At 29.8% G+C, this 15336-nt stretch overlaps 1 protein-coding gene across 1 annotated transcript; it reads right to left on the minus strand.

Annotated features, from left to right (window-relative positions):
• On the minus strand, positions 1-14735 carry LOC136208977 (uncharacterized). The gene is made up of 10 exons (XM_066000295.1): positions 14237-14735; positions 12202-12391; positions 10734-10867; positions 7866-7978; positions 7651-7774; positions 6707-6862; positions 2814-2969; positions 1764-1843; positions 1176-1225; positions 1-253 (listed from the first exon to the last, which is right to left on the minus strand). The coding sequence occupies exons 1-10, from the start codon at positions 14645-14647 to the stop codon at positions 120-122; spliced, it is 1548 nt and encodes a 515-aa protein (XP_065856367.1). The 5' UTR covers positions 14648-14735; the 3' UTR covers positions 1-119.
• Positions 14736-15336: the final 601 nt, after the last annotated feature.

The following is a 15336-nucleotide window of genomic DNA, read 5'->3' on the forward strand; positions in this document are numbered from 1 at the left end:
CATCTTGACCGTATGTAATATACTATTTCCAAGTGCTAATCCAAAATAAGATAAAGGATAAAATTAAATTTAAACTTAAACATTTTATTAGGTGAATTTGATTTTCCAATAAGTATGGATTAATATGTGTTTAGCAAATCTCTATAATATTCAGAGAGCCACTTGGCTATAATTTTGATCTCTTTTTTCCTCACTTCCTTCAACCATTTTGGGTCTTCACTAGTTGCAAATCTCAAATCCACATGATGAGCTCCTTTTTAAAAAAATAATAATTAGCAAAAGTTCAAATTCAAATTTCTAATTAAGACATTCTAATTAGATCTATCCATGGGCCCATCAGGCCCGTATCATTTGGATCAGGTTTGGACAATGAAAATTGATCGTAAGTCCGCCCGCTATAGTCCGATTATTTTTGAGCGGGCTTGAGACTAATGAAAATAGTACGGGCCAGCCCAACTCGGCCCGCTGTATTAATATTAATTAGAAAATTTATATATTTATAATTAAATATTTATTTGGCATAATACTCATTTAGGTCCCCAAACTAAAACTTCAAAGTCAATTAAAACCTTAAACTATCAAAATCATCAATCAGGTCCTTGAACTAAGTAAATATCATCAATTGAGTCATCATCCTAAGCAAAAATCATCAATTGAGTCTTCATCGAAAATCAGTATGTTGAACAGTTTCAGACTCTCTTCTCCAAATCTATTTTGAGCCAACACATAGATCATTACAGTCAATATCAAATAGTCACGGTTTCTGATTTTAGGATAGCATAAGGACTCAATTGATGATTTTTGCTTAGTTCCGGGACTTAATTGATGATTTTAATAGTTTAAGGTCCTAATTCACTTTGAAGTTTTAGTTTAGGGGGTTAAAATGAGTGTTATGCCTATTTATTTTTGAGTAAAAATTTTATTTTTTATAATTAAATATTATATACATTTTTTTAGGTGGACTTATACGAACTGGGCTTAGGATTCGATTTTTAAGCCCGAGCGCAACCTAGCCCAAGTCCGCCTAAATTAATATTAGACCGTGCTAGGTTTAGAATGCACATTTTTACATAAAAGCTTGTTAGGTCCTGTCCGAATCCAACAGGTCCTGTCCGAATCCAACTCAGTCCGACCCATGAATAAATCTAATTCTAGTCAATCCACTAAGTACTGACCTTTTTCTGCTACTAAAGCAATTAAGCTCTTAGATATGTCTTTAAGCACCCTGTTCAAGCAAAGCACAACACATTGAGAAAGGATTATCATATATTATTAATGGCAAAAAAAATGTACTTGATTAAACTCCTAATGATTATATTATTCAACAGTAAACATAAAACTCTGTTAGTATGAGAGAAAGTATAAAAATAAATTTTGTGGTTTGATCGATTTATATATAAAAACAGTTCTCGTGGTTTGCAGTTTACAAACAAAGATTCTGTGTTTTTGTGCAGTTTACAAACTCAATCCTAAAAAATTGTTATCGTGATTGTTTACCCCAAAAGGGACCATTTGGAGCAATTAAAAAAATAAAATTTGTAAATTACTCAAAATATAAGATCCGATTTTATAAATTAACTAAACCACAAGTATTTTTTGACTGAAAATTTGACTCACAGATCCTTTAACCGCAAATTTCATAAATATAAAATCTCAATTTATAAATTTTTAAACCACAAAAAAAAATATTTTTTGCAAATTCAACAAATCAGAATGTACTTTTCTCTTAATATTAATTAAGTTATTTATTAAAGAGAACTTACCCTCCACCACTCCAAGGATCTCTTAATCCATTAAAGAAAATGATGTTACTTCCAAATCTTCTCAATAGCCTCTTAAAATCCTGTTCAAAAGATTTAGCAAATTCAATTATTATATTGAATTCATGCTCTGTTTAAATAGGCAAAAAAAAAAAAAATAAATAAAATAAAATAAGCCTCTAAATTTTATATGTTTTAAGGACAAAGGTTTTAATAAATTATTTTTCCTCATTATTGATTATGTTATGGATTCAGCCTTTATTTAACTTTTCCATCGAGTTTGGAAAAAAAGATGATCGGTTTGGTGATTCTAATGCTGAAAATCACAAAATGTGAGATGAGAAGATCGAGTTTGGAAGAACATATTGAAAATTAATTTCCGTAATTTCTTTTTACTTTTTTATTCTCTATCTATTCTAGTCAATAAATTCTTATTTTTATTCATGTCAATAGGCCGAATTGGCCTAACGATGTGTGCCGCCCAAACTCGACGTCAAAGGTTCAATGTGAAAAAATAATTGATAAGAGACTTGATCCTTAAAACAGTAAAGTTCAGGAATTTAATTATGCTGGGTAAATTACATACATGTTGTACAATCTTTGTCCCTTTAACATTTTAGTGTACAATCTTCAATTTTGCACACTAAAATGTACAATCTTCTCCCACTAAAGTGTATAGCCGGTAATAATGACCGGTCAACACGAAGTCAACATGTCACATCAGAAATTTAACCTCTATAAAAGTCAAAATTGCTCACGTGACACGTTGACTTGCATTGACTAGTCAACTTTTGACTTTTAAGGATGTCAAATGGCTGACGTGACGTGTTGACTTCGCGTTGACCGGTCATAAGTACTGGATATACACTTTAGTGAAAGGTCATCAAAAGGTTGTACCCGTAAAAATGCAAAATTGAAGGTTGTGCACCAAATGTGAAATAATACAAAGTTGTACATAATTTACCTAATTATGTTTTTTTTTTGCCATTTTTTAATTGAAAATGAATTATATATATATATATATATTATATAATATGAAAATGAAAAACTCACATGAGCACCAAATTCAATGGGAATCCAATTGGGTCTAGGTTGAATGCCAAAGGTAAAGTTGCAGAAAGCAGCCCTATCATTATACTCCCATTTTGTAGCTGGAAATATGCTCTCCTCATTATTCCCTCCTGTTGGCAATATCATCTCTGTACATGCCTGCATTCATTTCATTTTAATAACAAAATTAATAAATAATATGCTCAAAATAATAATAAATAATTAAGAAATTTCCTATTTCCATTTTTCAAATATTAATGCTTATTGTAGGAATATAAACGGAGTGGAACGGGATAAAGTGTCCGTTTATTTTCATTTTTCGAAACTGCTTTTTGTCTTTCAATACTAAACATGAGATAGAAAGTGTTCGGTAAAATTCCGAAACAACTGCTTTTTTGCAGAAAAAACAACTAAGACCCGTTTGTTTCAACTGTTCTTGTTTGCTGTTGCTAATAAACAGTAAATGTTAATTGTTGTTTCTGCAAAAAAAAAAAAAAGAGCTGTTTCAGAATTTTACCAAACATTTTCTATCTTATGTTTAGTATTGAAAGACCAAAAACAGTCCCGAAAAATGGGAACAAACGGACACTAATATTTACTGCCTATCAGCAACAGCAAACAAGAACAACTGAAACAAACGGGCCCTAAAGTCTCCATCATCGATCCCTGACCTATCAGGGTTTTCCGTCCCGAATCCTGAACCGGGAAAATTTTCTCCCTTTCTTCACCCGAAGGGATCCTCATACCCCGTTTTTGTTTTTTTTATCATAATTTTTTTTATTCTATTTTTTCTCATTTTCTTGGCAACGACAAAGAATAAAATTAAGTTTAAGTCAAATGTCGGAAAGAAAAAATAAAATTGACCTAACCTAATAACTTTAAAAAGAATCACAAAAAAATATATAAGTAAAATAAATGTTAGACGAGAAATTAATTGGAGAATCTGCGGGGATTCTCGTGGGGGCATAACACATCCCCGCTTGCGGGGGACAAAACAAATTCACATCCATGCCCACGTGGATTCTAACCAGAGATTCTCCGTCCAAGACGAGGTGGATCCCCAACAGGGACGGGTAATTCCCATCCCGTTTGCAACCCTAATTAATACCTATGTGTTTTTTTTTATCTATTTTTATGTTTTTTTACTCCAAATAGTAGAACATAAGTGTTAGGTTAGAATTAAGAAACAATTATTCATATCTTTTCAAAATGAAAATTAACTATCTATTAACTATTAGTAAGAGAACTTCTACTGTACTCCTCGAATAATAAATCTCACCAATCAAAAGAATGATCGATGCATACTACTATAATAAATCTCACCAATCAAAAGAGGGATGCATACCACTATACGAGAGGTTATTGGTATAAACAAATAAATAAATAGATATAAATGACATCAATTGATTGATAGAGTATATTGCATTATAAATATTATAGAATTTTTCATATCAGTAATAATCAATAGTAAATAACAAACAAGAACAACCGAACCAAACAGAATGTTCTGTCATTAGAAATTTTAAAGAAAAATGTGATATTAAATATAAACATGGATTACTAATCATGAGGTTTTCTTTTGGCTCCAAAATTTGAAGTGGTAAATATTAGTATTAATTAACAATGATTACAAGGTAAAAAAAAACTTTAGCATGTGAAAGGAACGTGCATTTCTTGGATACTCTCTCTCGCATGCCCTCAAATTAATTATTTTGCATTCAAACTCAAGAAATCTCATGCTTTTTTATTTATCTTATAAACTAAGCTCTTCTTCCATTAATTTTAATAATCTTTGATAAACTTAAATAAATTTAAAGAGCTAATTTACTTGGAATCGGAGTTCCCTATCTCCAACGAAAAATCCTGAGTAGGGTGCTACATTCGCTAGAATTAGCCCTCCGTTTCTTTTCGACCTTCTCCTTCCCTTCTGAAGTCTAAGCTCTTTTTGAGAGTGGGTGAGGGAGAGTTGGAGTCTCCTACTCCAACGAAAATCCTGAGTAGGGTGCTGCCTTTGTCAGAATTAGCACCCTGCTTTTTTTTTCCCAACCTTCTCCCTCTCTTCTGAAAGTCTGAGCTCCTTTTGAGGGTGGAGAGTTGGAATCCTCCCATTCCAGTGAAAATCCTGATTAGGGAGTTACCTTGGAACATAATTAACCCACCGCTTCTTTTCGACCTTATCTCTATCTTATGAAATACAGCCTTCCGTTTCTTTTCGACCTTCAATCCTCTTTTTTTAAGTCTGAGCTCCTTCTGAAGGTGGGGGATGAGGGTTGGAGTCCTCTACCCAAGCGAAAAATCCTAAATAGGGTGCTACCTTCGTTAGAATTAGCTTCTTGCTTTTTTTCGGCCTTTTCCTTTTTTATGAAGTCTGAGCTCCTTTTGAGAGTGAGTTATAATGTATAGTATAATCTAAATCATTTAAATGTTTTTAACTTTTTTTTAGAGATAAATGTTTTTAATTTTCAAACTAGTTAAATATTACTCACACACAGCTTAATTAATCCCCTAAAAAGATAATCCACGTTTACTTTCATTGATGTGTAAATGTGTAATTATACATTAATCTTAGGGCTCATTTGTTTTACTTACAGTTTGTTGTTACTTTACATTTTGTTGTTTGTTATTTGAAAAGTTGCTCTTCTAAAAAGCAATGATTTCTTATTTTTCATATTTAAAAGGCTGTTTTTCAGGTTTAAAAGACAAATAGCAGGTCACTAACTAAACATCTAAAGCTCTTATTTTTTAAATGAAAAAGACAAACATAAGCAGAAAAGTAGCTACCAAACGCTCCGTAGAGGATACAAATAAATATATATATTTTTTTTGGATAAATAATTTATTAGTTCCTGAGTTTGTGCATATTACACTAGTTAGTCCCTCTGTTTTTAAAAGCATGCTATAACATCCTTAAGTTTTGACAAAACTAACTATTTAGTCATTTATTCATAAATTATATAAAAAATGACAAGTTTGCCCTTGTATCACTAATTAACTTTTATCTATATTTAATTACGTTGTATCAAATTTTATTTATATCCATAAATAAAATTATTTTAATAAATAATTATAAATAAAATGATAAATTTACCAATCTACCATAAATTAGTTTAGTGTTTCATAATATTCGATAAATCAATATATTAAAAAATCAATGTAGTATTTAACTATTTTTTTTCTAAACCAATTAATATTGAGTTGATTGGTAAAAGACCTCAAGTCGTTTAAACTAAAGAGCTTGAGTTCGAGTCTTAGTATCCGTAAAAAAAATTAATTGCAAGAGAATCCTCCTAAAGGGTGTCTAACGAATCTTGAACCGAGCAATAAGATAAATTATATATAAAAAATATTTTTATACTAAAATAGTGTGTAATAAAATTAATTAGAATTTTTTCATAAATTTTAATTTTACTCATTAGGTTAAAAAATATTAATAACTATTTAACTTATATTTCATTTAATATTATTTAATAAATTAGAAACTCAATAATGCATGTATAACAATTACCACGTAAAATAGATATTATATAAACGATATATTTAAATTATAATACTAAATTATAATAAAATTGATTATGTATTTTTAATTAAAAATATAATATAATATAATTTTATTACTAATATTATTTTTTATTCTTGAATTAATATAATAATAAAAAGTTAGATAAAACTTAATTAAATATATAAAAAAGTTAATTAGTGGTAGAAGGATAAATTTATCATTTTCTATAAAATTTATAGATCGAATGATTAAGTAGTTAGTTTTATCAAAACTCATAAATATTGTAGTATGCTTCGAAAAACAAAGAGACTAATTAGTATAATAGGCATAAACCCGATGAACTAATGAATTGTTGACTTTTTTTTTTTTTTGAAAAGCGAATAAATATTTTATTCACCTGCCAAGACCATGCAGCGAGGCCGTGAGGATCAGAGTCGTCATCAAGATCGAAACACGTGGCAGTTCCAGAATAGTTATAGTAAATACTAGCTGCAGCGTATAACTTTGCAAACGTATCATTTCCGGTCGCTGGATCATCAATCGCCTTGCACATCTACACATTGCCAAAAGTCTTTTAAGTCCTACCGCATGATGTGATGACCATTCTAAAAAAAATTTCTAATTTTAATAGAATGCAGTGTTTGAAATTAGACACTTAATTATCAAAAAAATTATAACTATACATATATAAATATACATATTTATATTTATCTTTTAAATTAAAAATATTTTAAAAAAATTTCATCAAAAAAAAATATTTAAAAATTTTGTATAAGAGTTTTTAAATTGATTTAATATTTTAATAATTAAAAATTTCAAAGTTAATAATTACAGTCTTTTCACAAAAAAATCATTAATAATGGGTCAAATACATAAATATCATAATTAAGTATAAAATTACAACTAAGTCATATCACCAAATTTAATTCTTAATATGTCATTATTCTCAATATATTATGATTTTACATTCTAATTTAAAAATTATAGACTCTAATTCATAAATCATAAATCCTAGAAAATATATTTTAGACTTCTAATTTATAAATTATACCCTTAAAATATATTAAAAGTACTGATTTTACTAGTTTGATATAATCTAAAATTATGATTTGACATAGTTGTCAATAGTTTTTAAAAAATGAATTTCTGTGTAATTTTCCCTAATTAACTGATAAAAATACAGATTAACCAACCGAAATAACAAAGCTTTTTATTTATGAGAACCGAAATAACAAAATTAATCAATATATAGTCAGTTGATTTTAATAAACTAATTAATCGATCTTTAATTTATTTTTTTATTTTTTATTTTGTTAATGAACTAATTAACCGACATAATACCTGTTTGACGGGATAAGCCGGCATAGGGCTTAAAAAATTAGATGGTGTTGGATAATCTGTCATAGCTGTATAAACCCAAGCAGTATACAGCCAATTTTCAAGAGATCCTGCACCTATAGAATTCCTGTAAACACATAATTTATTAATTAAATTATAATCAAATTTTAATTATAATTAAGAAAAGTAATTAGAAATTAGAAATTAGAAATTCTTACTTGCAAATTTTAAATGAATTTCGAAGTTTTTCAAGGCCACCAGGTTGGGCAGCAGTGTCTTCAATTTGTTGCCATGATACTTTTATCACTTTGTAACAATTCTCACTCTCACTCTGTTTTCAATTTCCACAAAAATTATAAATTAATTAGTCATTTTCCATCAATTAATATATTTTTTTTCATCTACTTACTAATTAATACTTCTTCTGTTTTATATTACATGTCTTTCTAGAGATTTTTTTATTTCATAATACATATCATTTTAATATGGCCAATACACATTAAATCACATTCTTTCTGCTATAAAACGTGGATTTATGGAGATTAATTAAAATAATGGACTTATTATAAAATAAATAAACAGTGAAATCAATAAATAAGGGGTAACAAACAAAGTTTTTTCCTAACATTCCTAATTTCTGTACAATTCGCTAGAAATACATGTAATATGAAACGGATGGAGTATTTAATTATAGTTAATACTCATGAGTATGCAAGCAAAACAATAGTAAATTGGGTAAATAATTTAGGGTAAAGTAAAAAAAAATCTTGTGAGTTTCGCTATTTGGAAACAGGTTTCCGAGGTTTAAAAGTGTACAAACAAAGGTCTACCGTTTTTTTTAAGTTGTTTGGAGAAGAGATTATAAATACAAATAGTAAAAAAAAAACACGAAAAATCCCTTATTTGGTAATGACGTTTACCACAGACCTTTGTTTTTTCAATTTTAAACATCGAGAATCTGTTTGCAAATGGTGAAAATCACAAGATTTATTTATTTATTTATTTTACACAATAATTTATTAGTCTTTACATTGATACCTACTACATTGTTTAGTCATCGTATTTTTAATACAAAGTCCTTAATTTTTATTTTATTTTAATTAATATTTTATTCTATTTATCTATTTAAATTACTGATTTGCGGGATAAATTATATTTTTGATACCTGAACTCTAATTCAAATATTTTAGTATATAAAAATAAAAATATTAAAATACTATAGTTTTAAAAATATTATTCTCAATATCACTTTGTATCTAAATTTTAATCTTAAACTTAATAACACTATTATTATAAATATTAAAAATACACTTTTATATATTTAATATTTTATTTTCATATTTCTTGAAAAAATATTTTTACTTTTATATACCGAGATATGTGAATTATACTTTTATTAAAATCAGATAGGAAAATGTAAACATACTTTTTATAATTTACTTTTAATAAGTAAAAGGCAAACCAAGTCATTTAAATAGAGTGGGCAATTAAACTGTTGAATTTGGTCATTCACCGTTAGAATTTTAATGTGGAAATTCAAAACATCATAAGCCTTAGATTTAATAAGTCTATATCTAACGATAAATGACTAAATTCACTTGGTTATTACGGGGTGTTTGTTAGAAGGGACATAAGTGGTGGGATAGGGATAAAAAACACGAGATAAGTTATCCCGTGTTTGTTTGGGAGATAGAAGAGTGAGACGGATGAGGGATAAGCTCTTTATCCCTCAAATCCTATACCCAGGAGGGGGTGATATAAGAAGGTGGGATAAGCTTTTGCGATTTTAATAGGATGGAAAAGTCCATCTTATCTTTCAAATTAATGTTATGTAGTTTAAATAAGGTTAAAATAGTAAAATGTATTATTTTATCTCAATCTTTATCCCACATACCAAACATAAAGTAATAATTCTCGACTATCATATTTTTATCCTTATCCCAACCATTTATCCTTATTCATATCTCAACATTTATCCCCATCCCAATAGAATACCAAACGCACCGTTAAGGTGCATGTGAACATTGCTGTTGAAATACATATTACTAAACCATAATATTTTAGATTATAATATAAGGACTAATAAATTATTTATCATAGTAAATATAATTTATTACACCTAATATTGTTGAATATCTGTTTTGTGTTATTACTAGGGCTGTTAATTAGTTGGGGATTTCCCATCCCCGTTGGAGACCCGACCCGTTGGGTACGAGGAATCCCCGTTTGTGATCTCCATGGGGCGGGGATGGTTTTTATTTTGTCCCCGATAGTCGGGGACGGGGCGAGTATGGTTATAAGTGTTTCATCCCCATTCCTGTCCCCGAATGTCCTCAACGGGGATCCCCGACTAAATACCTAAATATAAAAAAAAAATAAACTAAAATATATATATATATATATATATATATATATATATATATATATATATATATATATATATATATATATAATTTAGATAAACTAAAAAAGGATTGAGTTGTAACCTGGTTGCAACCTAGTTGCTTTAAAACGGAATATATTCTAAAAATAAATTAAGATAAACTCTAACTAGGTTGGTTTAAAATTAAAACGGAACCTATGCAATTAAGAGTAAAAATTATAAAATAAAAAAAAAATTGAAAGCTAATAAGTAATGCATGCACCGGAGATGGGCATTCCCCGCGAGGATGAGAATTTTAGATAATCAAAACCTTGAAACCTTAAAAAGAAAAGTAAAGAAATCAAAAAGTTAAACAGGGATGGAGATTTCCCGCGGTGATTAGGATTCCTCGCGGGGTGGGAATGGTAGCCGAAATTTTCCCCATATGTTACTCGGGGCGGGGACGTGAAATCCCCGATAGACCAGTGGTCGGGGATGGTTAATGGAATCTCCGCCGGACCCAGCTATTACCTAATTTTGTGACATTTTGGTTATCTCAAATTTTATTATGCCTATTTTTTTTGTGCAATTACACCTAATATTGTTGAATATCTGTTTTTACTTTTTACCCTTGTCGCTTTTGGAATAGTTCGATTTTAACTTTTTCAAGGAATTCAAGTAGGTAAAATTGAACAAAATTGGCAGAATGAGAGAAAAAAGTTACCCTAAAGTCATTGGTGACGATATCAGTAAAGCTATAAGGAGAAGTAATATTGATAAAGCCAAGAATTGGTGCAGAAGATGCCAATGCTCCTATTGTAATATGTGGATATTTTAACCTAAACCATGCTGCCAACACTGCAAAATCCAAAAAAAAAAAAAAACAAAAAAACAAAAAAAAAAAATTACTTTTTCTCAAAATCATAAAAATAATGGGTTAAACCTGAAAATGGGGAATTGTCAATCCGGTAATGGTAACGAAATAATTCTATGAAAGAAACTGTTTTTAGGGATAAGGTGCAAAAATAACCATAATGTTTACAGTCAGAAGCAATTTTACTCCTAACGTCTAAAATGATGCAATTTTACCCCTAACGTTGGCTACCAAAAGCAATTCTACATTTACGTTGACAAGTTGGGTCAAGTTAAGAAATAATTCATCAAATTGTCTTCTCGGTCATAAATCTTGTCAATTACACTACATATTTGCGTCATTTTATCACTCATTAGTAACATATCACAAACATATGATTAAATGTGAAAAAATTTCAAAAAGATTTTAAAAAATATACTGTATTTTGTACGAGTAGGACAAAAATTTCAAATATTTAGCCGGATTTAAAAATATTAATCTTCAATTCTATTATTAAATTACAAAAAATATATGAAATCTTTTTTTAGAATCAACAAGTGTGCAATTGGTGTAGAATAAAGAACAAAATATTTGCATTTTATAATAATGTTTGAAATTGGTCAACCTTGCTAACATTAGCGATAAAATTGCTCTTGGCTACTTAGGAGTAAAATTATACTATTTTAGACGTTAGGGGTAAAGTTGCTCCTGATTGTAAATATTACGGATATTTTTGCATCTTATTCTCTGTTTTTAACTGGTTGCTCAAAAGAGCTCAATTACAATGTCTAAGACGCCATTATGACGGTCTTGCCACTATAATGAGGTTATTTTAATCAACAAGGTTAAAAATAGTCCCTTTCAGAAAATTATTTTCCAATCATTACTCGATTGAGAACAATTCTACCAAAAAGCCTCATTCGGGTGTTTAACCCACAAATATTATTATTTTTGAGTTAAACCCCAAATAAGATTTTTCAGGAAAGTTATTCTCAATCTGGTAACAGTTGGAAAATAATTACTTAGAAGGAGTTGTTTTTAACCTTATTGATTAAAACAATCCCAGTACAGTGGTGGAACCGCTGCAATGAAACCATTACAGTGGTGGAATTCCTATAATGAAACCATTACGGTGGTAGGACCACCGTAATGGGTGTTATGGGTCCACCTTCGTAATGGTTTCATTACGACGGTCCCACCACTGTAATGGGGTTGTTTTAATCAATAAGGTTAAAAACAACCTCTTCTAAGTAATTATTTTCCAACTGTTACTAGATTGAGAGTAATTTTCCTGAAAAATCCATTTTGGGGTTTATTCTAATGTTTATTATTGACATACTTCCTCCATAGGAGCCACCAAAAACCACAACAGGAGAATCCACTGCAGATAAATTGGCCTTAAGATCAGTAATAAGAGTAGCATAATCAGCAAGTGCCTGTGTTGAAGTAAGATAACCAAGTGTACTTGCATTTTTATATGCCACTTTTTTATTTCCTCCATATGGCATTGATTTTCCATAATATCTATGCTGCAAAACAAACCAAATTCACCGTAAATCAGTCGCGGAACCAGAACCAAAGCTCGTAACATCAAACTACAAAACTTTAATAAGAAAAAAAAACAGATTTTTTGGGATCAAATATTAACAGCTGATTCTATCACTGGTGCTGAAATTACTGACCTAAATTTCAACCTCTAGTGACGAAATTTCTTTCGGTAAATATAATTTTTTGTCATTAGTCGAAGGGTCGATAGATCTTTTGTGACTCCCTATACTTCCACCCCTGCCGTTAATTACTTGAGCAACGTGAAGGGTGGTGTCGGGATGACATGTTCGTTTAAGCAAGGTGAGGTTTTAAAAGATAATAAAAGGGACCATAATGAACTCAATCTCATATTAGAAAAGAGAGAGATTTACGGGCAGTGATGAATACAAGATTGTTCTGGTGGGGGACAATTTTACACTTTCATGCGTTTTTATTTTTTGCTAAATCTATACTTTACAATATTTTTTTCCGTATATATACATGTTATCATCTGAGTGAGTCAGAACTAATTTTTGGATACCACTGTAAAACTTCTCAAAATTAAGCTATATTTCAACTACAGAAGTAAGATTTAATCGTTTTGAGCGAAATTAGAGAAATTTATCCAAATCAAAGTATAATTTTTATTTAAATATAATTATATAAACTAATTAATCACCACAACTTTAATCTGCCGAAAACAAGGAGGCCAGAACCACCTATGGTGGGTCATTCCGGTGGCTAGAGAGGCATGGCCTCCTATCTCCACCCCCTATTTAAAGGGTATATTTTTAATACAAATAGACAATGACAGAGCCAGAACTAAAAATGAAAACTTTAAATTATTATTTTTTGTTTACGGAGCATAAAAAGGGGAATTCCATCACATATTCCGTGAATAATGTTAAAATCGTGACATACTCAATGAAAATTATATGTTTCATGAGATAAATTTTCGTAAAAATTGTACTTTTTCATTATTTCTCTAGAGTCGGGGCGGGTCAACGGACCCTCCTGACCCTCCTACTCTATCGCTATATATAAACACATTTTAAAATCACAAACCGTCCAAAAATACGAGTTATCCAAAACGGACAATATGTACATTGTATCGGGTTTGTACAATTTACATATAAAAGAGTCATTCTTGAATGCCCATATATATTGAATTATTAATTCAATTTATCTTGGTTTGGTGGCCTAAACAAGAAATTAATTAACAAAAACCAACTATAATTACTTGAATTAATGGTTAAAAAAAGGCATAATATCCATTTAACTCCCAAACTAAGAATTTAAAGTCAATTAGAACCTTAAACTATCAAAATTATCAATCAGGTCCTGAACTAAGCAAAAATCACCAATTGAGTCTCCATTCTAAACAAAAAATCATCAATTGAGGCCTCATCGAAAATCATACGGTTGAATAGTTTCAGACCCTCTTTCTCAAACTCATTTTGAACCAACACAGAGATGATTACAGTCTATATCAAAGAGTCACAGTTTCTGATTTTAGAATAGAATAGCGACTTGATTGATGATTTTTGCTTAGTTCAGGGACCTGATTGATGATTTTAATAGTTTAGGATTCTAATTGACTTTGAACCTTTAGTTTGGAGATCCAAATGGATATAATGTCATTAAAAAAACATTATATACTAATTATTGCCCCGTTTGTTTCTATGTTTCGGAACTGCTTTATGCCTTTCAATACTAATAAGGAGATTGAAAGTGTTCGGTAAAAGTCTGAAACAGCTGCTTTTTGCGGAAAAAACAACAGCAAACATCAAAAAGTAACAGGGGAAACAAACGGGCCGTTAATTAAATTAATTAATTACTTTACTAACCTCAACAAAAACAAGAAGAGCTTTGAACTTAGGAGCAATATCAAACATGAAACCAGTATTCTGAGCAAACCAATCTATATCTCCTTCATTCCCAGTATACATAAAAATTGGAGAATTCTTGTTTGCTCCTCCTCCTCCCCAGAAAGTATCATTAATCAAGTACCTCTGCTGAAACATTTGATAACTTTGAGGATTGAAATTGAAATGATCCAGAATTTGGGTAAAGAACTTTTCTCTGTATAATCCATTACTTTTTTTACTTGAAACTGAAATTTGTTTCTCAGGATGAGTGATTGAGGAAGGGAATTTTGGGATTATGTGATGAGAAGAAGAAGATGAAGATGATGGGAGGGCTGAAAGGAAGAAGGATAAAATTGAAAAGGAAAGAAAGATGGAGGACCTGAATTCCATTGTTGATTTTTTGGGAAGAAGATGAGTGAGTGAGAGATGGGAGAAGTAGGAGATGAAGGAGTTGTAAGAGTTTGTCTTTTTGTCTGTTTGCTTTGTAATGTGCGTGAGAAACGGACATATGAAGAAGAGGAGTGTGGGGTTCTTCAACTAAGGGTAAATTACAATATGATCCCTTAACTTTGTTTATTTTCTTTATGGTCCATAAACTTCAGAACGGGAATATAAACGCTTAATACATCACGAGCCTACTCAACTTGACTAAGGGTCCATTTGGTGGCTTTTGTAAAAAGCTGCTTTTTAACTGTGAAAGGCAAACACGAAACGTCTAACCAAACATTTAAAATTCTATCTTTTAGAGTGAAAAGACAAAATAAAGAGAAAAACGAGTAAACAAACACTCTCTAAAAGAATTGAAAATCTCATGTACTTGCTTAAAGTTATATCTTAAAGTTATATGATTAACCTTTTGAGTACACGTGACATAACAAAATTAAATTAGAAAAAATTGAAATATATTATGTTAACCAAGTTTAGAAGGGGAATGAATTATTGTAAGTTTAGAAGGCTACTCATATATTAAGTTGGACATAAAAGTGATGAAATTTGTCATGTACTTTATGGCTCATTTTTACTGATCACTTTAATAACTTTAATAATAGATTATCCTTCGTTATAAAGCTAATAAAAAT

The sequence above is a fragment of the Euphorbia lathyris genome, chromosome 10, assembly GCF_963576675.1.
Source record: "Euphorbia lathyris chromosome 10, ddEupLath1.1, whole genome shotgun sequence".
In the NCBI taxonomy this organism is placed as follows: Eukaryota; Viridiplantae; Streptophyta; class Magnoliopsida; order Malpighiales; family Euphorbiaceae; genus Euphorbia; species Euphorbia lathyris.